Source organism: Fusarium sambucinum, chromosome III, assembly GCF_050947815.1.
Source record: "Fusarium sambucinum isolate potato_lamoka chromosome III, whole genome shotgun sequence".
NCBI classification, from domain to species: domain Eukaryota; kingdom Fungi; phylum Ascomycota; class Sordariomycetes; order Hypocreales; family Nectriaceae; genus Fusarium; species Fusarium sambucinum.
Window position 1 is genome coordinate 6,150,597 of NC_139292.1, and position 23,657 is coordinate 6,174,253.

A 23,657-nucleotide genomic window follows, 5' to 3' on the forward strand; every position below is an offset into this window, starting at 1 on the left:
GTTGCTTGTTGTTTTGTCTCTATAATGTTGTTTACAATGCGCGTTCCGCAATCGATACCGTCTCTGACCTCACCAAGACTACCTAGAGCTGGGCCAATCGGCTGTCCCCGAAATAGTGTACGTACCTCGACGCTTCACGGGCACCCTTGAAACGGCCCCTGCCATCCCGCCTACCTAGGTAGGAGAGACACCTCAGTAAAAATGAGGGGCGTACAGTGCCTTCTCAATGGTGGCGTCCCCGCACTGTAACCCACCTTTGCATTTGGCATTGAGTTGTGCGAAAGGCTCAAGCTTGGGATCTGTACAACGATATCATCTACATTCATCAGCCATGGCTTCATTAGTACAGCGTCGTATGGTAAGTAAACCTCCCTGTAATTTTATCTTCAGCTACCTAACATCAATCTAGCTCTCAAAGGCGGATGAGGAGGCAGCCGACGAGGTCGAGGTTCGGCGTGAGGACCAGGACAAGATCAACCGATTCAGCCGTCTGCACCAGCGAGAGCTTGTTTTGGGCGAAGAACTTAGCGCTAAGAACGTACGTCTACGATATTCACCACCGAAATCGATACAAAGCTGGTTGAACAAATACTGATTCAATACGCCGTATAGAAGGAGAAGGAAGAGCTTGACGACTTATCCACAGAACTCGAACTTGCCGACGAGGACGAGAAGATCCAGTATGAACTTGAACGAACCCTTCGACTTAAATACGCGGGAAACTAACCTAGACCCAGGTACAAGATTGGTGATGCATTTTTCCACGTTTCAGTAGAGCAGGCCCAGGAGATGCTTGAGAAAGCAACGGAAACGCTTGAGGAAGAGTCAGCATCTTTGGAGGAAAAGCTGTCGTCTATCCGTGAGGAGATGACAAAGCTCAAGGTCGATTTATATGCCAGATTCGGAAAGCAAATCAACCTAGAGACTTGAGCAAAAAGTACAAATCGAAACCTGATACCCCCCAAAATCATCGACGTCAAGTCAGCACTCCTGGGAGAATTCATATCCATAATACAGCAATTCCTCTGCACATCAGTACGCTTGGGAAACCCTATTTGTAATACACCGTTTTGGGGGGCTTGCAGTCGGTGTGGGAAGCCGAGTGTGCTTGTGTTAGCACCCTTGAATGTCAACTGAAAGGCTCACGGTGCTGTATCCGGTTACTATTCCCGGTTCATCAGCCACCAACGAACGGTTCCGATAACCCCCAACTTTTGTTGATAGAGCAAAACTGTCGACGATTCGTTCTTTCGGCTTTGCTTCAAGCTAACATACCTAACATGGCAAGCTATCGGCAATCGAGCTCTTGCGATCCTTGAAGCTCATCCCATTCCGGAGAGGATAATTGCAACCCGGCACCATCTCACCAGCGGAAGATGCTCCTGCAGATAGCTCCCACACTCGCCTCCAGCATCGGACCCGTGGATACCACCTCTACCTAGGACTACCCCATATTTGAGGCCCGGCTCCGGACCTAGGACATGACCAATGACTGTCTGAACCCCCCGTAATTGACCATTTTGAGAAAGCTGTTTGTTATGTCATGGGAACGTATCTGCAGGTGCAAACAATAGGAATTCGCTTTGCATACTTAGTCGTAGCCTTTTCCCCTTCTTTCAACATTCTTTGCGTGAAGCTACCACTGCTTCTGTCTTTTGTCAATTGCCAACATGCCGCGTGCGGATAGCTTCAGTAATTCCCAAAGGCGAGACACAATGCCTGCAAGTGAATCAAGTGAGACTGTGCGGGAACCATCCCCATGCCGTAAGTCATTGCCAAGGCTTTGTTGCCGAACAATGAATACTATGTTCTGTCTGATCTGAACCCAAGCTCACATTTCAATAGGAGGACGTCAACGAAGAAGTACTTCTTTTTCAGATCAAATACATCATCTCGACGAAATAGATGCTCAATCTCGCTATGAGGAAGAAACGGAAGATCGAGGTCTTGGCGCCCTTCACAACATCCGCTCGCGGACACGAAGTCGTACCGACGAGACACTCATCAGCTGGGAAGTTGACGATCCAGAAAACCCAGTCAACTGGTTAAATGTATGGTTATTGTAGACATTATATTCCATCTTTCGTTTCAATAACTTTGCTAATGATGAGTGTACGGCTTAGACAAAAAAGAAACTGGTTGTTTTGTGTACCTCGATGCTGGTCATCAACTCTACCATGGGCTCGGCCCTTCCCAGTATGGCAATATCAGATATAATCCAAGACTTTGGCATCACATCAGAAGAACAAAGCGTTCTTCCAATCTCTGTATACCTTATCGGCTACGTGTTAGGTCCCATCGTCTGGGGTCCCCTCAGCGAGCATTATGGTCGTCGAAATCTAAGCTTCGTCACTTTTTGTCTCTTTACCATCTTTACTATAGCTTGCGCCGTCGCTCCAACATGGGCTGCGTTGTTGATATTTCGATTCTTCTGCGGTGCCTTTGCGAGTTCACCCATTGCCATTGTCGCTGGTATCTTGGCAGATATTTATGATGACCCTCGCACGAGAGGAAGAGCGTTTGCTATTTTCATGGTGGTGAGTTATGCATCCATCACCCCTCCAAGCCCAGATGCGCAAGATATAAGCTGACCAAGGCTGCAGTGTACCACTGGAGGTCCCATTTTATCCCCAATCCTCTCCGGTTTCGCTGGTCCCAACATTGGCTGGCGCTGGGTCTTCTGGATTGCTCTCATGATCGCTGGTGTAACCGTCGTCCTGATCGTATTTCTCCCTGAGACATATGGCCCAATCCTCCTGTCGCGCCGCGCTCAAAAACTCCGCAAGCAAGATCCGTCGTCTCGTGCTATTGCACCGCGAGATCTCGAGACGACAGATCTCAGACAGCTTCTCACCGTGGTCCTGACTCGTCCCCTCCGTATGCTTGTCTTTGAGCCCATCGTGACAACAACCTGCACTTATCTCGCTCTCGTCTATGCGATATTCTATATGTCCTTCCAAGCATTCCCCATCATTTTCCAGGACGTCTACGGTCTCTCACCCGGTGTTACAGGTCTTGCCTACCTTCCTATTTTTGGCGGTGCAGCTCTGTCTCTCCCCATCTTCTGGACTTGGGATAATGTTCTTGCCCGTGCGACAGAACGAAACGCCTCCTGGGTTCGCCGCGAAGAATATCGCCGTCTTCCTCTGGCCTGTCTCGGCGGGCCGCTCTTTGTTGTTTCTCTTTTCTGGCTCGGCTGGTCTGCTCGTAATGACATACCCTTTGCAGTACCTATGCTAGCTGGCATCCTTTTCGGAATGGGGTTCTTATTGATCTTCATGGCTATGCTGAACTACCTTACTGATGCATATGAGATTTTTGCTGCCTCTGCGAATGCCGCATCCTCAACGACAAGGTCCCTTTTTGCTGTTGTATTGCCACTTGCCACAAAACCGATGTTTCGACAGTTAAATATCAATGGTGCATGTTCTCTTCTCGGAGGTCTCAGTGCACTCATGTGTTTCATTCCCTTCGTTTTTATTTGGAAGGGTCCGAGGATTCGAGCGCGCTCCAAGTTCTGTATTGCACTTCGTGAGAGGAAAGTGGAGATGCAACGCAAGGAAAAAGAAGCAAAAGCTAGAAAGGAACGTTATGATCTAAGATATGCAGAAAAGGGCAAGGAGGATGAAGCAGTATAAACTGGCGTAACGGAGATACCATAATTGTCGTTTTGTTATCTAATAAAAGACGGCATACGTAAAGCTGGACTACTTGAGAAAGACTAATTAAAGCTCAGAATGAATAAAATCCCCAATTGTTCTGCTTGCAAATACGTTACTTTCGTCATGTCCGATCCTTTCCCCAAGTAATTATCAGGGTGTTGGTCATAAAACTCAAGATCGACTCCAGTATTTGTTGCTATAACATCTACTCATCTTGAGTCGCACCAAGACGACTTGTATTCATGTTTCCAGATAAAGAATGAGTTCCATCGCCAAGTTTTGTGGCGTATACTGCGTACACTGGGGTTGAAGATGCCCTATCATTCTCAAAGATCATCGAGCAGGTCTCCTGTTTTCTCACCTTGGTTGAATCTCGTCCTGTCTCGCCCTTTTCTTCGTCACTCTCGTCATCGTTCGAAAACCGGCTCTTGGGCGTGACGAAAACATCTGTCGCAGTAGCAGCAATACTTTGTCTGAATAAACTAGGCGTAACTGGTATCATGGGAATGTCGGGTGACTGAAGAGGGCCATCATGTTTTGGATGTCTCTGCCCGATAGTCTCATGCATAAGTGCAACTACTCTATCCCCTAAGCTTCTGGAAGAACGGGGCTTTGAAAGGTCTTTTTCAAGAGTCTGCAGATGTGCCCGACCCTTCATATAATTGATTTCTCTACCCATCGCCTGGATTTCAGTGTACCCTGAGTCGGAGGGCCGGATGCCCATTTCAGGATATTCCATATGAGGTGGGCTGGGGGTCATAGACCTCGCGATAAAGGCTTGACTCACCCGGTGTCGCAAACCTTTCGACGGCATCATTCGACTCATCTTGTATTTGACCAATCTACCGAATCTTGTAGACAGTGAACGAGGTAGCTTATGAGCACGCTGGCCATCTCTCCCAGAACCGGTATCTGTGGCCCACCGAATCTGACCTTCCGAAGTGACATGCTTGACAGCGAAGTCCCGAGGATGTACCTTGTCTTTAGATGTTATGTTCCTGTTTCTTTCCTCCCTATTGAAGGAGGGGAATTTGGACCAGGATCTTGGGGGATCAACCAGTCCTGCACTTGAGACTGACTCTGTCGGATGAGCTGGTCTTGGTCGCATCTGGGAAACCCAACGTTCGATAAGCCACTTCGAGTTATTTGGAGAAGATCTTTCATCTGTGGAAGGTGTCAGTTGTGAGATTTCTCGTCTCACTTCGGAAAGGTTATTGTTGCTATTTCGAGCGGCGCCTGTTCTCTTTAGTGATCTGTTGGATGAAAGGCTTCTTTGATCATAATTTGGCGTGTTCAAAAAGCTGCTACTATGTCTGCTTTCAGCTTCAAGCCTAATGGCGCGCTGCCATAGATCTGTTGCGCTCTCTTGACGTTCTAAACTCGGCTTTCTATACTCTTCTGTAGGTAGTCTGCTCATGTAAGGACGAATGCTCATGTTCGAGCGTCTCTTTGATCTGTCACTCGCTTCCTTTTCGTGAATTTTCGTCTTTTCTGCGGGTACCAAAGGAAACCTTTGTGCTCGGGAGACATCCTGACGGTCTTCACCGTACTGGTACAGGGCGCCTTCAGACTTGGCTCTAAAATGACTGGCTGGAATTGCTAGGCAGGTATTGTTTCTGGACGGTTTCTTGGCGGGTGATCGATTGTCGAAGTGGGAGAAATCCTCACGGAAACGCGTGGACACTGTTTTCTCGGTGCTCTTTTGATCCAATGCCTCGCTGAAACGCCTTCTGATTGTTTTTAGCTCAGCTTCACGCTGAACAAAGATAGCAGAGTCTGACTGAGCCGCAGAAGTAGCACCGTGCATCGTTTCTGCTTCATACTGGACATTACCAATAAATGCCTGAGAATGAGACTTCAAATGATGTGGAGGCCTGCAGTTTTGGTTGTCAAGGTTGCTTTGGTCTTGGGGAGAATCACGACTTCGCCCTGTCGTCTCCATTAGCCTCCTGATTTTTTCCAAGGGACAGGATATACTTGCATCTGAAAGGGGATAACTCCATACTTTCAAGTTCTTTTAGATCCAGTTTGTAGAGATTATTCGGGGGGCGTACTGGACTCGATGGAGACTTTGATGGATCACTTGAAGAAGTGTCATCTGTAAACGAATTTAGGAGTGCTCTCACAGTCGGGCCCCATGGCAACTCTCCAGAAAAGGCCGAATTATCGCGAAAATCTTTCGGAGTGCCGGGTTCAAGCAGGCACTGAGGATCTAGTTTTTTAGGTGAGCTGGTAAAAGTTGATCCTTGTTCATGGCAATCCCCTTTCTCAGACATCGCGTGAGTCCCATGTACTAGCGAGTTCTTTTCCCTACTCACGGCAGGAGTGTTGTCTGTAGCTTTTTTATTCGATTTCCTGGTTTGCGCCTCCTCCTTCTCTTCTTCTCCGTCAATGGAAAAGGTTGAGTTATCTCGTGAGCGGAGGCCCTGGGCTATGAGCCATACACCAAGCGCAGACTGGCCATCTCCAGAAGAAGCTTGGCGATTATTGAAGCTGCTTTCTGGTCCCAGTATTCGATCAAGACGCCCTGAGCCATTGGAGAGTTGAAAGGATTTCTGGGAAGGAGAGAGTTCAACGTCGGTCAATGAGATATGCGCCGAGGGATGTATGGGCAAGGGCCTTTGAATAACAGCATTCTCACTTGAATCGTCATTCCTACCAGCCGTGTCGGATTCCTCTGAAGAATCTCTCTCGGGTGCAGTGGCACTCCCGTGGGAACCTCCAAAATCTTGAGAGGTGCCGTGGTTGCCCCTCTCTCGATCAAGTCGAGCGGGTTGTCCATTACTGGAAGAAGAGTTGTTAACGCCAAACTTAATAGCATCTCGAGGTCCAGAAATTGGCAGAGCACTATCAGCAGAGGAAGCTACACGGCGAATGCTGACCATCGGCTTATTTTCTGATTGATCTTCAGCCTCGTCTGACTCAAGCTGATCTTGGATTCTTAGGCGCATGATCCGCCTTAACTCGGCTCTTCTTGCGACTTCTTCTTCACTGTTACTAACAGAGACGCGTGACGGATGGTCACTACTGTTATTGTGTGATATGCTCCTGATAAATCTGTTGCGTACAGCACCAAAAGCAGTGCTTGGCTTTGTCGAGCGTGGGAGATCTATATCTGAATTTAAGGAATCGGAGTCGGAGTCAACATGTTGACTTGCGGTGGAGTCGCTTTCGAAAGAACTCCGGTACTCTGGTACTGCCCAGGCCATATTAGACAACCCCATGGCAGTGTTCTGGCCCTTTGTTTCATGCTGTTCCTGCTGTTCCTCGAGTGGTGGATCGAGTGCTGGTACAGGATGAAGAGCTGTTTTATCTTGCGTAGCTGGTTCTGGGCCGCCAGAGCCATCCCATCGCGATTTGCGACAGCAGAAGATATTCAGAAGATTAAAGGAGGGCATCTGTGAGGAAGATGAAGGATACAGAGTAATCTCCAAAAGAGGCGACCAAAATGTAGTAAAAGGCACCAAAAGCAGGTTGTCACGGAAGTTGGTGCGTCCAAGATGAAATCGTTAATGTCAGTTCCAAAATGAATCCAGTTTTGTTGACGTGAGTGAGGGTCGCTGTTCCAGAGATACCTCCTACTAAGGCAGGTACCAACCTCAGAAGTTTACAGCAACTGAGGCCATTGTGACTCCCTTCTTTGCTCTTGCCTTCCTAAATGGCGCTTTTTGAGTTGTCTCCTCCCGCATAGGCAACTACCTGGAGTCGACATTATAAAGCGCTATGAACAGAGAGCAATAATGGTGTCTTCCTCACTGAGGCAGATGCCAAATAGCGTTTGCTCAGGTAACCAACCATACGTTATGAGAGAATTCGTAAATTCCTGCATCATACATACCTAGGGTAGGTACCCCTTAATCTTCCGTATATCAACTGGGCTTCTTTATTCACCTCGGATCTCAAGGAGGTATAAGTCAACAGAAATCAGAACTAAACGTACAATCTCTTTACATAAAAGACCATGTGAGAACAGGACGATAATGAATCAATTCAACATGTCAGAAAGATCACGTATCTCATAAATGGAAGCAGAGTCTGACTGTGCCTATGACAAGGACCTTTCTTACTTGGCCCGCTTAGCGTAGGTCCGTAGTCCGGAGCCAATGACTCCGAAATCCTCCGGTACAAACGCGGTCATATCGCACGTCATTAAAAGATACAATACTAGAACACGTGCTCGGTCAAGAGGATTGTATGCACCATATGCCGTCACAAGCCATAAAGAAAAAATTGATAAGAAAAGCAGAGACGGAAAAAAAAAGAGACATGACCACCTGGTGGGGTTTGATCCTTTGCAACGAGTGGCGTAGACCGCAAAAGAACAACAGAGGCCGATCTGCGGCGAGGTAAAAACTGGCCTCAGTTAATCCTTAGTCTACTCTACTCCATAGTAGCTCCAGAAAGTCAATCAAGACGAGAGGGAATTGGTTGATGAGGTGATTGACACTCGAGCACGCAATTCGGAAGCCGGGCAACGATGAATTGAGGCGAACTAGGCTGCGAGAACGGTGGGAAAAAGAGTACCGACCCCTGTAGCAAGCCGTAGAGCTGCTGCAAGATGCCCCTCCATTAGCGCACACCGACAGCCCGTGAGCCGTTCCCTAGGCCCCTGAAAATCCACTCCGGCACCCGCCTCGTCCGTTTAACCAACCACCGTAGACGCTTAGTACGAATACGTGAGACTCGAGCGAGATGTTGTTAGAGTTTCTGAGTAGGATGAAGCTCTTGTCGGTGGGATAACCAAAGCTACTACGACGCCAATCAAAAGAGCGGCGTAGCTATCCTGGCCACTTTTTCGACCCCTCCCCCGCCTTCGACCTGTGGTTGGTCACTTCTATCTTCCTCCTGCAGGCGTCAGGACAGCTCAAAAACATTCATCTACCTTCCAACTCCCAACATTTTCCTTCTTCCTTTTCCTCCTTCTTTCTTCTTCATCCGACTTTTGCTCTTTGTTCTATCTCGAAAAGGATCTATTGATTGATCCAATTTGGAACAGACAAGGGCTTTTGAATTTGTACGTCGACCTGATCCCTTCTCTCCTTCTCTCCAGTTCAGCCCTGCTCGACTGGTCTGCCCCTCACCCCGCCTTCACCCCGCCTGCACCGTGCTCTCCTCAAAAAACCCAACGACTAACCTTCCAACAACAGTCTTCCCCATCACAAACCAGACAACGCAGTTGCAACAACCGCAAAGATGGTTCAATCCGCTATTCTCGGTTTCCCCCGTATGGGTGTCAACCGTGACCTGAAGAAGGCCACCGAAGCTTGTAAGTCGACCAAACGAAGTCACTGACTCGTGTCATCATAGACTAACAAAAACTGTAGACTGGGGTGGAAAGATCTCCCAATCTGACCTCCTCGCTGAGGCCAAGCGTCTCCGCCTTGCTCACTGGAAGATCCAGCAGGATGCCGGCGTCGACATCATCCCCAGTAACGACTTCGCTCTCTACGACCACGTCCTCCACCAGATCCAGGACTTTGGTGTACGTATCCCCTCCATCCCGAGTCATAGACCAACCCTTACTGACTCACTTCCTCTAGGCCGTTCCCGAGCGATACACCAAGGATGGCCTTGACCCCATTGACCAGTACTTCGCCATGGGCCGTGGTCACCAGAAGGAGGGTGTCGATGTCCCCTCTCTGGAGATGGTCAAGTGGTTCGACTCTAACTACCATTACGTCAAGCCCACCCTCCAGGACGGCCAGACCTTCAAGCTCACTGACAGCCCCAAGGCTGTTGCTGACTTCAAGGAGGCCAAGGAGGCTGGCATCAACACTCGCCCCGTCCTTGTTGGTCCTGTTTCTTTCCTCCACCTCGGCAAGGCCGACCGTGACCAGAAGGTTGAGCCTATCGACCTTCTCGAGAAGCTTCTGCCCGTTTACGAGCAGCTCCTCACTCAGCTGAAGGAGGCTGGTGCCGAGACTGTCCAGATTGACGAGCCTGTCCTTGTCTTTGATCTTCCCCAGAAGACCAAGGATGCTTTCAAGCCCGCCTATGAGAAGTTTGCCAGCCTTGGTGACAAGATCCCCAAGGTTGTCTTCACCACCTACTTCGGTGACATCGTCCACAACCTTGACCTCCTCCCCAAGGACGTCTATGGTCTTCACATCGACCTTGTCCGAAACCCCGAGCAGCTTGACAAGGTCCTCGGTGCCATTGGCTCCAACACCATCCTCTCTGCCGGTGTCGTCGACGGACGTAACATCTGGAAGACCAACCTGAAGCGTGCCATCGAGATTGTCGAGACCGCTGTCCAGAAGCTTGGCAAGGACCGTGTCATTGCTGCCACCTCCAGCTCGCTCCTCCACACCCCTCACACTCTTGCCAGCGAGAAGAAGCTGGACGCTGAGATTGCCGACTGGTTCTCTTTCGCTACTGAGAAGGCTTCTGAGATTGCTCTCATTGCCAAGGCCGTCACAGAGGGCCCTGCCTCCGTCCGTGAGCAGCTTGAGGCTAACGCCAAGTCTATCAAGGCTCGTGCTGAGTCTCCCCGCACCAACGACCCCCAGGTCAAGGAGCGTCAGTCCAAGGTTACCCAGAAGGACTACGAGCGCAAGAGCGAGTTCACTACCCGTATCAGCCAGCAGCAGAAGAAGCTGAACCTTCCCCTCTTCCCTACCACCACCATTGGATCTTTCCCCCAGACCAAGGAGATCCGAGTTCAGCGAAACAAGTTTACCAAGGGTGAGATCACTGTTGAAGAGTACGACCGCTTCATCGAGAAGGAGATTGAGGAGAACGTCAAGATCCAAGAGGAGCTTGACCTCGATGTCCTTGTCCACGGTGAGCCTGAGCGTAACGACATGGTTCAGTTCTTCGGTGAGCGATTCCAGGGTTACGCTTTCACCACACACGCCTGGGTTCAGTCTTACGGTTCCCGATGCGTCCGACCTCCCATCATTGTCGGTGACATCTCCCGACCCAACCCCATGACTGTCAAGGAGTCCAAGTACGCCGTCTCAGTCTCCAAGAAGCCCATGAAGGGTATGCTTACTGGTCCCGTCACTTGCCTTCGATGGTCTTTCCCTCGTGACGATGTTCACCAGTCCGTCCAGGCTGAGCAGCTTGCTCTTGCTCTCCGTGACGAGGTTGTTGACCTTGAGAAGGCCGGCATCGACGTCATCCAGGTCGATGAGCCCGCTCTCCGTGAGGGTCTTCCCCTCCGCTCCGGTGAGGAGCGTGACGCCTACCTCAAGTGGGCTGTCCAGGCTTTCCGCCTGTCCACCGCTGGTGTCGAGGATGCCACTCAGATCCACTCTCACTTCTGTTACTCTGAGTTCCAGGACTTCTTCCACGCCATCGCTGCTCTTGATGCCGATGTCCTCTCCATCGAGAACAGCAAGTCTGATGCCAAGCTCCTCCGTGTCTTTGTCGACTCTGAGTACCCCCGCCACATCGGACCTGGTGTCTACGACATCCACTCTCCTCGTGTCCCCAGCGAGCAGGAGATCAAGGACCGTATCGAGGAGATGCTTCAGTTCCTCAAGCCTGAGCAGCTCTGGATCGACCCTGATTGTGGTCTTAAGACCCGTCAATGGAAGGAGACTAAGGAGGCGCTTACCAACATGGTTAACGCCGCCAAGTACTTCCGAAGCAAGTACTCCAAATAAATGTCGACCAACACTATGTGTGTAGGGGTTGATGTTTCTGGATTGTGTTAATATTGCATTTTTGTGGAGTCTGTTCTGAGAACAGCTACGATTTCAACATCGGCGTTTGGGGCTGGCCTAAAAAAGGACCAGATATATTTGTGGTAATCCCAAAAGTTAACCTGCGGATTAGGAACTGGGTACGGATGATGATTTGGCGAGCATTCAACATTTGCATATACCCTCCCGATTGGGAGCAGATGAAGGTCTTAAAATCAACAAATTGACCTGTTTTTCATGATGATGAATACTTTACTTTCTATAATGCATGATTGATTGTGATTGTGACTGTGGCTGTATCTTGACAACATGATATACTTAAACCTACCTACGATGTGTTGTCGAATATTCATTTGCTGCTCGTTCAGGGTCACGTGCTCACGCGTAGGCATCCCGTCCCCACGTTAGAACGCGCTTGTTGATATCCTTGTCTTTTTTGTGAACGACATCAATTGTCGACTATTCATTAAAACACTGAGGACTTGCATTTCACGCATGTGACCACTGCCGCGATGCGTCACTGTTTTAGAAAATGCCTCCGATTATAATTCTTGATTCTGACGACGACGAAGATGATATTGGCTACTCTCCACCTCCTAACGTGCAGACTTCACATTTGCCTGTACCCGCTGAAGCCGAAGGTACAAGTGATTCTTTTGGGCGTGTAAGCCGTGCGACAACATCAACAGATCCTTCATTTTTTCAGAATATTTACAATGAGCAAATTGATGCAGCCCGAGGATATGTTCCAGATCCGACAGAAGGGTCACATGACCAGCATCAACATTCAAGTTCTGATATGACTGCGCCAACCCCTTTCAAGCGCACTGTGACGGGACTACTCGAAACATCTTCCTCTTCCACACGGGATCAAAGTAACACGGGGGGCCAGAGAATGCCTGCTGGGAATGGTCCTGATGAATGGACTCAGGCCTCAACGCCAGGCAGGCGAAAGGCACCCACTGCTGTTATGGACGATATGTGGGATGTACCAAGTTCGCCTGACGAGCGCCCTGTCAAACCAAAGATAAAAATCAAGGTGAAGCGCTCAGGGGCTCATTCGGAGTCTACATCAGACTCTCAGCGCGATAAAGAGTCAGGCAGAAGGGCAAAAACCCCCGACTCCAAATCTGAGCGGCCAGGCGATTCACCTTCAAGCAAGAGGAAGAGAAGGAAGGTTGACCATGCAGAACCTTCTTTCCAAGGTTCCAATGAAGTCGATTTAATATCGATACCATTCAGTCATGACCAGGACGGGGAACATCATGATCAATCACCACCAACGCCCAGCATGCTTCCACCAACAATGCCCGTCAACGAAGACATTTCTTTCTTCATCGCTCCCAATCCCTTGACTGATACGCAGAGGATTGAGTATGAAAGCATGCAATTACCGTCGAGTGACAGCCCGCCTCAACTACCTTTTGTGCGGCAATTCAATATCCAGAATATAGCTTCAAGCAGCGAAGCCACCAATGTCAACACACCTAGGAGTAATGCAACTTATCTCATGAGTACTGCTCCTCCTCCTCCTCCGGCTTCGTTGGATCCGCCACGAGCAACAATTGGTCAAGCCACAGGCCACAGATGGGATTCATCACCTGACGTCATAGCGGCTATTGATTCGCCTCCCCCCAAAAAGACATCCAGACTGCAAGAGCAATCAACAAAAGATGACGCACCTGAGCCCATAGACAACGAATTTGTGGAGTTGCACCAAGCCGAACCTGAACAAACGGGACTGCCAATCATACAAGAAATTGCGACAGACAGCTACGAGCCTGAAAAAATGGCCAAGCCAGCAAAGGCCAAGAAATCAAGAGGAAGACCAAAGAAGAAGGCAGCAGCAAAACCAGATGTAATTTTGGCAGATTCACTACCAGCCCCACCAGAGGTCATCGAGTCTGTAACAAAACCCAAAAAGAAGCGCGGCAGGCCACGGAAATCCGATGCTAAAGAGGAGAGTCCCAAACTTGACCAGTCATTATCGACCAACGACGCTTCATTATCTGGAGATGCTATGCACCTAGAAAAGAGGGCCAAGATAGAGATCGAGGAGACTGAAACCAAAGATGAACTCGCGGAAGAAGACGAGGCCCAAGTTTCGTCCGAGAATAAGCGTTCGGAGAGTCCCGCATTAGAGAAACCCGACCCTAATCTTTCCACGCGGTCTATATCCAGTATTGACGATGACACGGTATCCAAGAATTCAGACACTCCTCGTACGGCAAAGCAGGAGAAACCAGAGAAACCAACAATCAGCAGCAGAAGCTCAACACCTTCCAAGGGATTGTCATCAATCATCAACAAGCCTGTCTACCGTGTTGGATTGAGCAAAAAGTCGAGGATTGCGCCTTTGTTGAAGTGTCTACGTAAGGAGTGACGGCTCTTGGTGTTTTGACTTCGCAAACGTCCGATGGAAACATCGTGGCTTGGCATCACTTTGTTTGCGATTTATAGCTTCCAAGGCCTCGGCGAGTTATGCTATCAGCCATTTCCGTGTAATACGGGTCATGTGTGTGTAGCAAGTCTAGCACAACTCACGTCGTGTCTTGTGAAGCGTCTGTTTGTGGAGTTGGGGGGCAAAGGTGGTCTCTATGATCTGTATCAAGCATGGCGTTCTGGTAATGGAATCAAGGGGATGTTATAGCTATGGACTGCTATCATCATGAATAGAATAATTGTTTCTATTTGCAATAGAGGCCCCAGGTGCTTGCCACTTTGCAGAGCAGCACTTTGGTCAATATCTCTCTGAAAGCATTTTGCCCCTCCCTTGTTTGAACAATCCACGTGCTTGTATTCTGAGCTCACCTCCCTCTCCAAACTCCCAATATCATGCATGGACTCGTCTTTTCAGCAATGCTATTGGAGTACAGGATCGGTAAACCTGCAATTAGGCTGCCTTTTGCTCTGATCTTTCCGTATCAAGCACAGTTTCTGCAGCCTGGCGTCTTCTCATGCTTTGCCTGACTGGATGCTTGCTTCTCAACGGGAACAAGCAGACATGTGGATTGCAACATACGGACAACAAAAGCTTCATCGGAAGAAACACTCCGAAGCAAAATGCATCAGTCAAGATCAGGCTGGCAATTCTCTGGAATATGGATTCTGGAAAGGCATAAATACCCCTCTGGCCCCCGACTCTGAATCTTTCTTTTCTCCTCATCATCCTCAACTACACACTCAACTCAACTCAACTGCACTACCATACCCAACTCATCAACACAAACCTTCATCTCAATCTCAAACTACAAATCACTTCATAATGTCTGGTCAACCCAACAAGACTCAGTGGACCGACGATGCCAAGTCTCGCATCATGAGTTCCGAGGTAAGACTCCTCCTCCCCATACCCTCTTGCATCGTATGAACAGCCTCACTGACAGGTTGACAGGCCAAGTCCGGCAACAATCCCGATTTCTCCAAGCATGCTCAGAGCGAGGCCGACAAGAACCCTGGCAACAAGACCCAGGGCAACAACCAGGGTCAGCAGAAGAAGTAAGAAGCTCGACATGGACAGAAACTGTGTGAACCAGTGATGGAACGGTTTATTGGGCGGTGACAACGAAAGGGAGTGGTCTGTGTTCTTGAAGAAGAATAGATAGCCTGCGGAGGATACTTGGACTCCTCCACAACAGCATTTTGGAGGGCTAGCTTGATCAATCATAGCACATCTTCTTTCCCATATCAGTTTTGTGACATTCCGTGTGGAACTTGTGAATGAGTGTTGCTACAAGTGTGCCATTGTCGCTGTCTGCTTTATTACCTCAAATCACACATGGCATTTAGAGTAAGCGGCTTAGGAAGTGTGTCAATCAATGTGTATACTTTCGTTTTAGGGATTATAACATGCTATGCCCCTAATTTCTGTCTTCTGTTTCGAGGTATTCATCCACTTCCTTCATCCACTACCCAGCTATCAAATGTAAGCTACCTATGTTAACAAAACCCCAAGAACGCCCTTTTCATAATGCAGGCATGCCCTATGCCTTCGTTTCGTAGTTGACCACCATCCAATATCGCCTTAATATTTCCTAATTATCGCTTAGCTTCCGTATGTTCCTGATTCTTGTTCTTCACAATAAATGTGATTGAGACGGTTGTTCTCAAGTTCGATTCTCTTCATCCATCTGATTTATGTGCTTCTTTACAAACTCAAATGACGAGAAGAAGATGGCATTCACGACACAGGAGCGACCCATTGAGACACCCAGACCACGATACATGTGGCGTTTGAAGAACTCAATTTTCGGAGCTGGCTCGACCTTTTCGCCCTTTGAATAGAGCAGGGAATTTCGCTGGTAGATGCTCTTGGCAGAATCGATGGGATCTGCACTCGTTAATTAAACGGGTTGTTGGCGTACAAGGCATTGCTAAACTTACAAATCATCGCCCAAGAAACTAAGCCACACATGCCTCCAGCAGCGACAACGGCTACCTTGTTGCTGTTAGGGTGATCACCAGCCAAGGTGTTTCCGATTTGTTTTCCACTTTCATAAACCATGAAGTAGATAGATGTGCCCAAGGTGTCGCGAACTGCAGCTTTTGTTAGTATATTAGAAACCAACTAACCGTGAGAGTCACGTACGAAGATGAAGTCTGAGACCAGTATATAACCCAAATATGCCCCGATGTTTGATGATGTTGGCCATTGTCCGCAAGGTACCCTTGTTCTGATAGCTAGCTGCCACGGCGTGACTACCTTTGCTGGCAGCCCGCTCAGCAAGCAGAACAGAGACCTGCGCACTAAGCTTGGTGAGCTCGAAAGGACAGGCGAGAAATGTTATGGCAGAGCCAGCCGTTGCGCCAGCTGCGCCAAAGCATGCGACAGAGTAAAGATTTGGGTATGTGCCATGTCGATTAACATGACCAATAATATCGAAGCCGAAATTTCGTTTCACCCAGGCCGAGTATGAGTATTTGGCACGTTGGTAGATCGAAAAAGAGACGGTGCGAACAAGCGTGATGCTTGCCATCGGGGCTGTAACGCCTGCGATGCTGAATTAGCCACTTTATGTCAAGAAACCTTGTTAATTAGTCGCGGCATACCTCGAAAGAAGCCGCCAAGCTTCTCAGCTTGATAAGTTTGGCGAACACAGTCGAGAAATCCATTATAGTGGTAGGTTTGCATGCGCGTCTTGACGCTGTCGAGTGGGAAAGCGGCGAGGGTTGAGAATACACTGGAAGAGCTGGCGGCGATTTCGGTTCGGTATCGTTTGATGAAACGATTGGAATGGCTATTTTGCGCTGCAGTAACGGCGGCGCCTGTCGCAGTTAGAACCGTCGTCTCGCCATCGCGTCGTCCTCCAGCGCCGGTAGACATGCTGATTGCAGAAGTTGTAGCTGGAGCAGACAGTGATGACAATTGCGATTGATGGCCTGTGACATCTTGGTGAACCAATTTGGCTCCAGTAGTCATTGCTTCCCCCCGCTCCCCAGGAAAGAGAGTGATCGAGGCTCAGACCGGAGCACCGGGCGAGTATCGGTTTGCGAGGTCCGTATGTGGGATGTTTTGTATGACCAAAGTTAGAGCTTTATTTAGAGGCGCGGTCGAAACACGGCCTTTCGCGGACAGCCGCAGGGTCCATTCAGACTTGGGGCACCGAACAGTTGAGTGCAGAGACAATCAAACCCAGATCGGAGGTCGGGAGGCGGAACGGCGGGCGAGATATCGGTAGGTATCGGTGGTGGGTGGCTCGTTTTTGTCTCTGCACGGGCTCGGGCATCCGGGTGCCCTCGGCAGCAACAATGCTATATAGATGGCGGATCCAGCAAGAATTCAATCAATGGGAGAAGTGATTAGATGGATGGAAAGATGAAGGAAGGGTTAAGGTCTGTGACCAAAGGTGGAGTATTGCGCATAGGTAACACTTTATGTAAAGTTGCCTGCTGCTACGAAACAATTGGTGCAGTAGATCTCAAGGTAACTTACCTACTCTACGGTAGGCGGGGGTCATGCCTCCCGGTTTTTGATTGCTCTTTTTTCGGTGTCAAACTTCCAAACCATCTGCAACCCAAAACTTGGGACCGCGGGGCTTGACCGAGCATCCATCAATTCTGCGCATCTCTCCCGAATCAACTTTGATACAATGTAGGCTTTTGTTATGTTCATTATTAAACAATATCTGAATATCAATTGCATGTTGTTTTCTTCACGTATCCGTCGTTGCTCCACTATGAGCTGCATTAACTGCCGATGGCTGTCTCATACATCACATGTTTTCAAAAGAGCTACCTACTGTCTGTTTCGTTGCAGTACCAATATCAAGCTCTTTTATTGACTACTTGATCACTATTTGCACCTAAATTTGGTTTCCTTACTCTAGAAACATTTCATCCTATACTGCGATTTCTCTCGCCAAAAGTCGCAAGTGAAAACATCTAAATCATGTTACTGTACCCGACACCCCAGGTTATTAGACGGACTTCAATGTCCGGATAAGTGCAACTTGACTTGATCCAATGACGGTCATCAGAAATCCTCTCACCCCGCATTCACAAACAACACTTGAATTGGGGTTGGACAAACCCGTTTACGTCAGAATCAAAAGACCTCTTGCCCGTTCCATAGTTGCATTTTGCGGGCGACAAACCCTCCACCAGGGCCTCGAAACTCCCATGATCGACACTTGACTATGCACTGAGCCGTCCAACTCCAGCCGACATGCAGCCCCCCGTTACTCATCAAACCTAGGAGCAGTAGCTGACTCGGTCGATTCCTGCTCCATACGCCTCACAGGCGCATTTCCCTCTAATGTCCAAGATCACACATGTAGGATATTAACAAAGTCGCTTTCTGTATGAATACAGCAGCGACTTGTATTTCAAACAGGGCTTGGACCATCATTTGCCAGCTCGCATGGTGTTGTACTGATACTGTAATGTATTCTACTCGGATGAAAGACGTCATCCATCCTCTTATGAGGATTGACAAGATGACGAGATCGCCATGGTAGACCTGCTCACGTCTCTCACTCGCGAATTCACTGATGTGAGGTCTGCAGCAGGGCTCGGCTTGCCTCTGGATGGTCCGTTCCCCGGCGAGCTCAACAAAATAAAGAGAGCTCGACGAAATCGCAGATCCTAAGTCTTCTAGACTACATGTGCCATGCGCCATTGTCTCTTTTGACTCAAGAGCCGGTGGCCTCCTCAGCTGGTGTATCTTCTGCCGGTGTCGCCTGACCCGTAGTGCCGCCGTCGGGAGTGGCATAGCTTCCCATGAGGCGTTCCTCCTCCTTTCTTGAACGAATGACCTCTGTTTCCTGGCGAAGCTTTTGCAGGTTCCAGACATCATCGTCATCTTCGTCTTCGGACTCGTCGTCGCCCCTCCATTTTCCGCTCTCGAACATGGCACGGCCAGTGTTCTCCTTAGCACTACGTGCCTGCTCCTCAGCGGCCTTCTTGTCAAGTCGATCCTTCTTCCACTTGGCAAAAGACTCAGGTGTCACAGGCGTCAGGGTTCCTGTCAATTTGTGACGTTCAGATTCCAAGAAATCTTCCAGTGTCAGAGTCTTGAGCGGTGATTTATCCATGAGCGCCTTCTCTGCTGCTCTCTGTTCCTTGGTCTTGAGAACAAATCTACATTGTTGTTAGTGATTATTGCAGACACATTGAAAGATAACACATACCCAGGTGGAAGAGCGTGCTTGTACTTGCACTTATCTCCTCCGTTGGGGCAGATCCAAAACCAACCATACTTGCCATCCTCAATTGCCTCAATGAAGAATTTGCATACTTTGTCAGTGGTGGTCTGCTGGTTGCCCTTCTTTGACAAGACAACGCTTCGGAGCTTGTCTTCGTCCCAATCTGCTGAAGTCTCGGCCTTCTTCGTTTCTTCTTCATCTCCTCGCTGATCGGTGTACAGGTTCTTCTTCTCCGTCTTGCGCTCCACGGAAAGGTCGTGCGAGAACTTGCACTTTTTGCCCTTTTCACAGTTGCCTTTCTTGTAGAAGATACACACAACCGTCTTGGGATCGACTCCGAAAGGCACCTTTTGAATCTGAGCTGGCTTGTTGATCATGGCCTCCATATCCCTCTTGGCATCCTCAGCCGCCTTCTTCTCACGCTCTCGGGCCGCCTTCTCGGCTTGCTTCTTCTTTTCTTCGGCTGTACCACCATTCTGGAGGTTTGCCTGCATACGCCCGATTTCCCTCTGAGCAGCACCACCCTTCTTATTCTTCATACCAAAAGTTCGGTCCTCGACCGTCTTGGTCGCCTTCTTAGGCTGAGGTTCTTTACCCTTCTTAGGAGCCATGATGGGCAATCGGTGGCGGGGTAATCGGGAGACAAAAAGAAAATTCGATGGTATTTGAACGTTCGAACCCGTCGATGAGGTTTCCTACGGTTGTATATACTCGCAGTTTCGTTCTGGTGATGGTATGAGGCAAAGCCACCAAGTCTGGGTTGAAAAAAAGACGGATGTCCAAGATTGCTGATAGTTGGTGGGCTGGGCTGCCTTGGTGGAGGATGAAGTCACAGGTTAGTCACGTGCTGGGCTTAAGACTTTTCTTAATGTCAAGTACTGGCCAATTATGCCAGTTTTAGTGGTCACAGTAGATACATACATTCTTTTTTAAAGTTCTGTTGAGAGCTATATGATAATATATGCTTGTTAAATCCAATCGATAAATAATGGATTCTCTAATAGTTTCTTGTAATCCAAACCATTTACATCAATTGCGTAGAGCTTGGCCAAAGGATCTGAAGACATTCATCATACGGTGGGGGATAGTGAATCTTTCAACTGCGGGCCACGCTAAGGGATAGGTAATCCCAGTAATAGTGTACGTACCTTTACCACGAACGGGACAGTTAGAGCTCCATCTGGCCAGTTGAAGCTCACTCTCCATAGCATCCATCTACAGCATCGTGGACCGTACACGCTTAGACTATCAAAGATCACCCAGTCAATTACAGGATTTATTCTACTACACACAAAAGTCTACTTCAAGTCGAATACCCTGTAAGTATTCACACGACGTGGCCTCTCGCGCATAGGCAAGCACTAACCGTGGATTCGCAAGCTTCCCAGGCCTACCTCGATCGACTTACTACTCACCTCAACCGCGACCATGATTACCGACGGCCAGCTCTATCAACTAGCCATCTTCTTCGGCGTCGCGGCAATGCTTCTTATTCTCGTCTACCATTTCCTCGAAGTCAACGCTCCGAAAAGCACAGTTGCAGGTGGCAAGGAGGGGGCTTCAAAGTCGCTATGATCGCGCATTCGCGACGGCTGTGCATTCTATAATTTCACGAATGGGGATATCCAATTTGCAGAAAAGTACTGCTCGGCGTTTAGGAGAACTCTTCGAAAGATCGAACAACGTACCCACAACAGAGAGCTTAGGCTCGATATAACCAGATCAGGGGCCGCATAGAACCATTGTTGGACGGGATTCGATTATATTCAATACAGTGTTGAACAATTCCTACCGAATCTCAAAATGCTTACCGTGTTCCCCGGGACGGATCTCATACAGTGATGCCAATAGTGACGCACCATAATATCAACGTTCTGCAGACTAATTTGGCTCGACCTGAGTTATGCTTTCCAGGCAGCTTCGCGGAGAAGTTCTTTTGGATTATTGATCACAAAGCAAAAGCGTGTGAACTCTTCCCCCTTTTGTGTACCGAGCTGTTCAGCAATCGCGATGTGCTGTTTCGAATAAAGTAAAGAGTGTTTGCAAGCTGTCCAGTTAATGCACTGCCACCTCTTTAGTGGCCTTTGTCCTAGTTACAGAGCCTTGTCTTCTGGGTAACAAAAAACTTGACTCTGACAGCATACAAAACAAAATAGCACAGTCACTATACTGCTTATTTAACCCGTGCTTAGACGGTTTATTTCTTATGAAGATTTACCACGCTCTAAATTTTCTGACACCTTTTCAAGCTACCTTTTGATTGGCCAGGTCGACTCGAATTTGTGGCTGTGGTGGCGCATGTGCCTGGAGCTGAAGGTAACAGAGCATTGATGCAGGAGCGAGGAGGCAGCACCTACCCCGTTTTCCTGTCCCTACCTTTTGTCGCCTTCCTCCCTCTCTCCCTCCCTTCCTCTTCCTTCATCCCCAAACTTCAACCTTCAACCATCAATTTACACCCACTCACTCTCAAACCCAACCCAAATAATTTCTTTCTTAATCTCGGCCGCTTTAATCACGTACGCGCGCTTTTTTGTTCCATCTCGAGTCTATCAGACTTTATTATTCCAGCTTCCGCAACTACATTCTCTTCGACCAACGCGACTTTCGCGCCATCGACGTCAGGACTTTTCTTCAGTCTTTATTTGACCTTTTCGTCGCACGTTCACAAATAACACATCACAATGTCTGGCAAGCTCGACCAATCTCTTGACGACATCACCCAGGCCCAGCGCCGTGGAGCTCGCCGTCGCTCCAACCCGCGCCGTTCCGCTGGACGCCCAGCCGCGGCTGCTCCTATCGGTGGTATCCAGAAGAACACCAAGCCCGCACGCGGTTCTGGCGCAAAGCCCGCCCCGGCCAAGGCCGCTCCCAACAAGGACAGCAAGATCATAGTGAGCAATCTGGTAGGTTTTGCACAAGGCTCTGTATGCATGAATTTTGCTAACAATTCTTTCAGCCTAAGGACGTCTCGGAGCAGCAGATTAAGGTATGTTTCCGCTGTGCCTCTTGAGGCCCTCGGACTTTGTTCGACCTTTTATTCTTCGCCGCTCTCATTTTTTGCCTTCGACGTCGCGTCTGTCCGACTAGTTTGTCGATTCGGCCTGGAGCTATCGGACGCCTACTCTCCTTCCTCGACTTGGTAAAACCTGGAAACGGTACATTGTCGGAAGTCGAGAACATCCTGGTCGCGCAATGATCTTGAAGGACACGCCTGGTCAGCGTTCCTCGCCTGTGTAGCGTTGATCTTACAGGATGCTGGTTGTCATACCGATGTGCGCATTCCACCAGCCAAAGGACAACAGGGATTCCTCAGGACGGTGCCATTTGGAATCCCGCATCAACTTCAGCAAGCGAGCAGTGAGCACATGCAGCAGATGCCCCTCGAAGATATTCTGAAACGAAGTCATGTTGGCTTAAAAGCCAGTTCAAATTGGGGAACGAAGAACTATGTGTTTATTATTCAGCAAATCTTTTGGGTACTACGTGAGCAGTAGTAAAACTTGGGTTGGGTCCCTGAGTAGTGGGCCATTCGGAATGAGAGCCATGTGGGTGTGGTCTCGTATGCGCTTCGACTGATCTCGAACCTTCGGGGGGCAGATCGGGGATTCAAGCTGTCTCGCTGCTCTGCTTGCTGTTCAACCATAACGACTACCAAATCTTGGCGATGTAAAATTCTCCCAGAAATGGAACGACCAAGGCTCGGAAATGGAATGACGAATTTTGTTCAACCATACACTTCGGAATACTGACGCTTTTCTAATAGGACTATTTCATCCAGTCCGTTGGACCTATCAAGCGAGTAGAGCTTGTCTACGGTCCCAACTCACAGAGCCGCGGTGTCGCCAACGTGACCTTCCACAAGTCCGATGGCGCTAGCAATGCCTTCCAGAAGTTGAATGGTCTTCTTGTCGACAACCGACCAATCAAGGTATGTTACCCATCGCTTCTCAACTTTTCAATAGCTAACAGAACTAGATTGAGATCGTCGTCGGGGCCGCTCAGGCTGACAAAGTCATTCCTGCCGCCAAGACCCTCGCTGAGCGCACTTCGTAAGTTGTTGTATCTATACGCGAATACCGCTAACAACGCAATAGTCAGCCCAAGTCCCAGGCCAAGGCTCAACCCAAGTCCGCTGCTGCTGACAAGCACGCCGCCGGTGCCGCCAAGGGAGCCGCCAAGGGAGCTGCCAACAAGAAGCGCCGCGGTCGTAGCAGCCGTCCTGCAAAGAAGACTCAAGAGGAACTCGATTCAGAAATGGCTGACTACTTTGTCGCCCCTGCCCCTGAGGTTGCTAGCAACACTGCTGCTCCTGCTGCCGCACCTGCCGCCACTGCCGATGCTGATATGGATGAGATCGCTGTATGTATCTCCGTCTGTGTTTCAAGAGAAATCAATGCTAACCATGATATCAGTAAACTCAGCAACTTGTAACGATGGCGATGAGGGAGAATTAATAATAAAATACCACGAATTTGGCTGATGGTTTACGGAGGGTTTGCGATGGTTCGGTTATCCAGTTTTACTGCTGCATTAGATTAACTTTAGGGAGTCAACGTATCACTTTTGCCCTGCTTTTGAATACCTGATTTTATGACTTAGCTCAAATATGGTAAAAAGATGATGATGAGTTCGTGCTGAATGCCTATATAAATCGCAAGTGTGCAAAAAGGTTTGCTATATTACTGTCATGGATGAATAGGCGC

General features: G+C 48.9%; 10 protein-coding genes across 10 annotated transcripts; 7 read left to right on the top strand and 3 right to left on the bottom strand.

The window, feature by feature from the left end:
• Positions 1–331: 331 nt before the first annotated feature.
• FSST1_012204 (tubulin-binding prefolding complex subunit GIM3) lies at positions 332–930 on the top strand (the record flags this gene model as incomplete). The annotated part of the gene is made up of 4 exons (XM_083235407.1): positions 332–358; positions 410–538; positions 613–680; positions 738–930. 4 exons carry the CDS (start codon positions 332–334, stop codon positions 928–930), a joined length of 417 nt encoding a protein of 138 aa, XP_083081900.1.
• A 740-nt stretch (positions 931–1,670) lies between these two features.
• On the top strand, positions 1,671–3,638 carry FSST1_012205 (major facilitator superfamily domain-containing protein; the record flags this gene model as incomplete). The annotated part of the gene is made up of 4 exons (XM_083235408.1): positions 1,671–1,764; positions 1,846–2,051; positions 2,124–2,537; positions 2,604–3,638. 4 exons carry the CDS (start codon positions 1,671–1,673, stop codon positions 3,636–3,638), a joined length of 1,749 nt encoding a protein of 582 aa, XP_083081901.1.
• Positions 3,639–3,867: 229 nt separating this feature from the next.
• Positions 3,868–7,060, bottom strand: FSST1_012206 (uncharacterized protein; the record flags this gene model as incomplete). The annotated part of the gene is made up of 2 exons (XM_083223751.1): positions 3,868–5,591; positions 5,668–7,060. 2 exons carry the CDS (start codon positions 7,058–7,060, stop codon positions 3,868–3,870), a joined length of 3,117 nt encoding a protein of 1,038 aa, XP_083081902.1.
• Positions 7,061–8,855: 1,795 nt separating this feature from the next.
• FSST1_012207 (5-methyltetrahydropteroyltriglutamate-homocysteine S-methyltransferase) lies at positions 8,856–11,272 on the top strand (the record flags this gene model as incomplete). Its single annotated transcript, XM_083235410.1, has 3 exons — positions 8,856–8,928; positions 8,987–9,144; positions 9,203–11,272. 3 exons carry the CDS (start codon positions 8,856–8,858, stop codon positions 11,270–11,272), a joined length of 2,301 nt encoding a protein of 766 aa, XP_083081903.1.
• Positions 11,273–11,843: 571 nt separating this feature from the next.
• Positions 11,844–13,694, top strand: FSST1_012208 (uncharacterized protein; the record flags this gene model as incomplete). The annotated part of the gene is made up of 1 exon (XM_083235411.1): positions 11,844–13,694. The coding sequence occupies one exon, from the start codon at positions 11,844–11,846 to the stop codon at positions 13,692–13,694; it is 1,851 nt and encodes a 616-aa protein (XP_083081904.1).
• An 882-nt stretch (positions 13,695–14,576) lies between these two features.
• On the top strand, positions 14,577–14,813 carry FSST1_012209 (uncharacterized protein; the record flags this gene model as incomplete). Its single annotated transcript, XM_083223752.1, has 2 exons — positions 14,577–14,642; positions 14,706–14,813. The coding sequence occupies 2 exons, from the start codon at positions 14,577–14,579 to the stop codon at positions 14,811–14,813; spliced, it is 174 nt and encodes a 57-aa protein (XP_083081905.1).
• A 604-nt stretch (positions 14,814–15,417) lies between these two features.
• Positions 15,418–16,730, bottom strand: FSST1_012210 (mitochondrial carrier domain-containing protein; the record flags this gene model as incomplete). The annotated part of the gene is made up of 4 exons (XM_083235412.1): positions 15,418–15,641; positions 15,695–15,847; positions 15,900–16,301; positions 16,361–16,730. The coding sequence occupies 4 exons, from the start codon at positions 16,728–16,730 to the stop codon at positions 15,418–15,420; spliced, it is 1,149 nt and encodes a 382-aa protein (XP_083081906.1).
• Positions 16,731–18,441: 1,711 nt separating this feature from the next.
• On the bottom strand, positions 18,442–19,565 carry FSST1_012211 (translation machinery-associated protein TMA46; the record flags this gene model as incomplete). Its single annotated transcript, XM_083235413.1, has 2 exons — positions 18,442–18,889; positions 18,940–19,565. 2 exons carry the CDS (start codon positions 19,563–19,565, stop codon positions 18,442–18,444), a joined length of 1,074 nt encoding a protein of 357 aa, XP_083081907.1.
• Positions 19,566–20,382: 817 nt separating this feature from the next.
• Positions 20,383–20,529, top strand: FSST1_012212 (dolichyl-diphosphooligosaccharide--protein glycosyltransferase subunit 4; the record flags this gene model as incomplete). The annotated part of the gene is made up of 1 exon (XM_083223753.1): positions 20,383–20,529. The coding sequence occupies one exon, from the start codon at positions 20,383–20,385 to the stop codon at positions 20,527–20,529; it is 147 nt and encodes a 48-aa protein (XP_083081908.1).
• A 1,106-nt stretch (positions 20,530–21,635) lies between these two features.
• On the top strand, positions 21,636–23,408 carry FSST1_012213 (uncharacterized protein; the record flags this gene model as incomplete). Its single annotated transcript, XM_083235414.1, has 6 exons — positions 21,636–21,857; positions 21,911–21,940; positions 22,718–22,882; positions 22,930–23,003; positions 23,049–23,313; positions 23,376–23,408. 6 exons carry the CDS (start codon positions 21,636–21,638, stop codon positions 23,406–23,408), a joined length of 789 nt encoding a protein of 262 aa, XP_083081909.1.
• Positions 23,409–23,657: the final 249 nt, after the last annotated feature.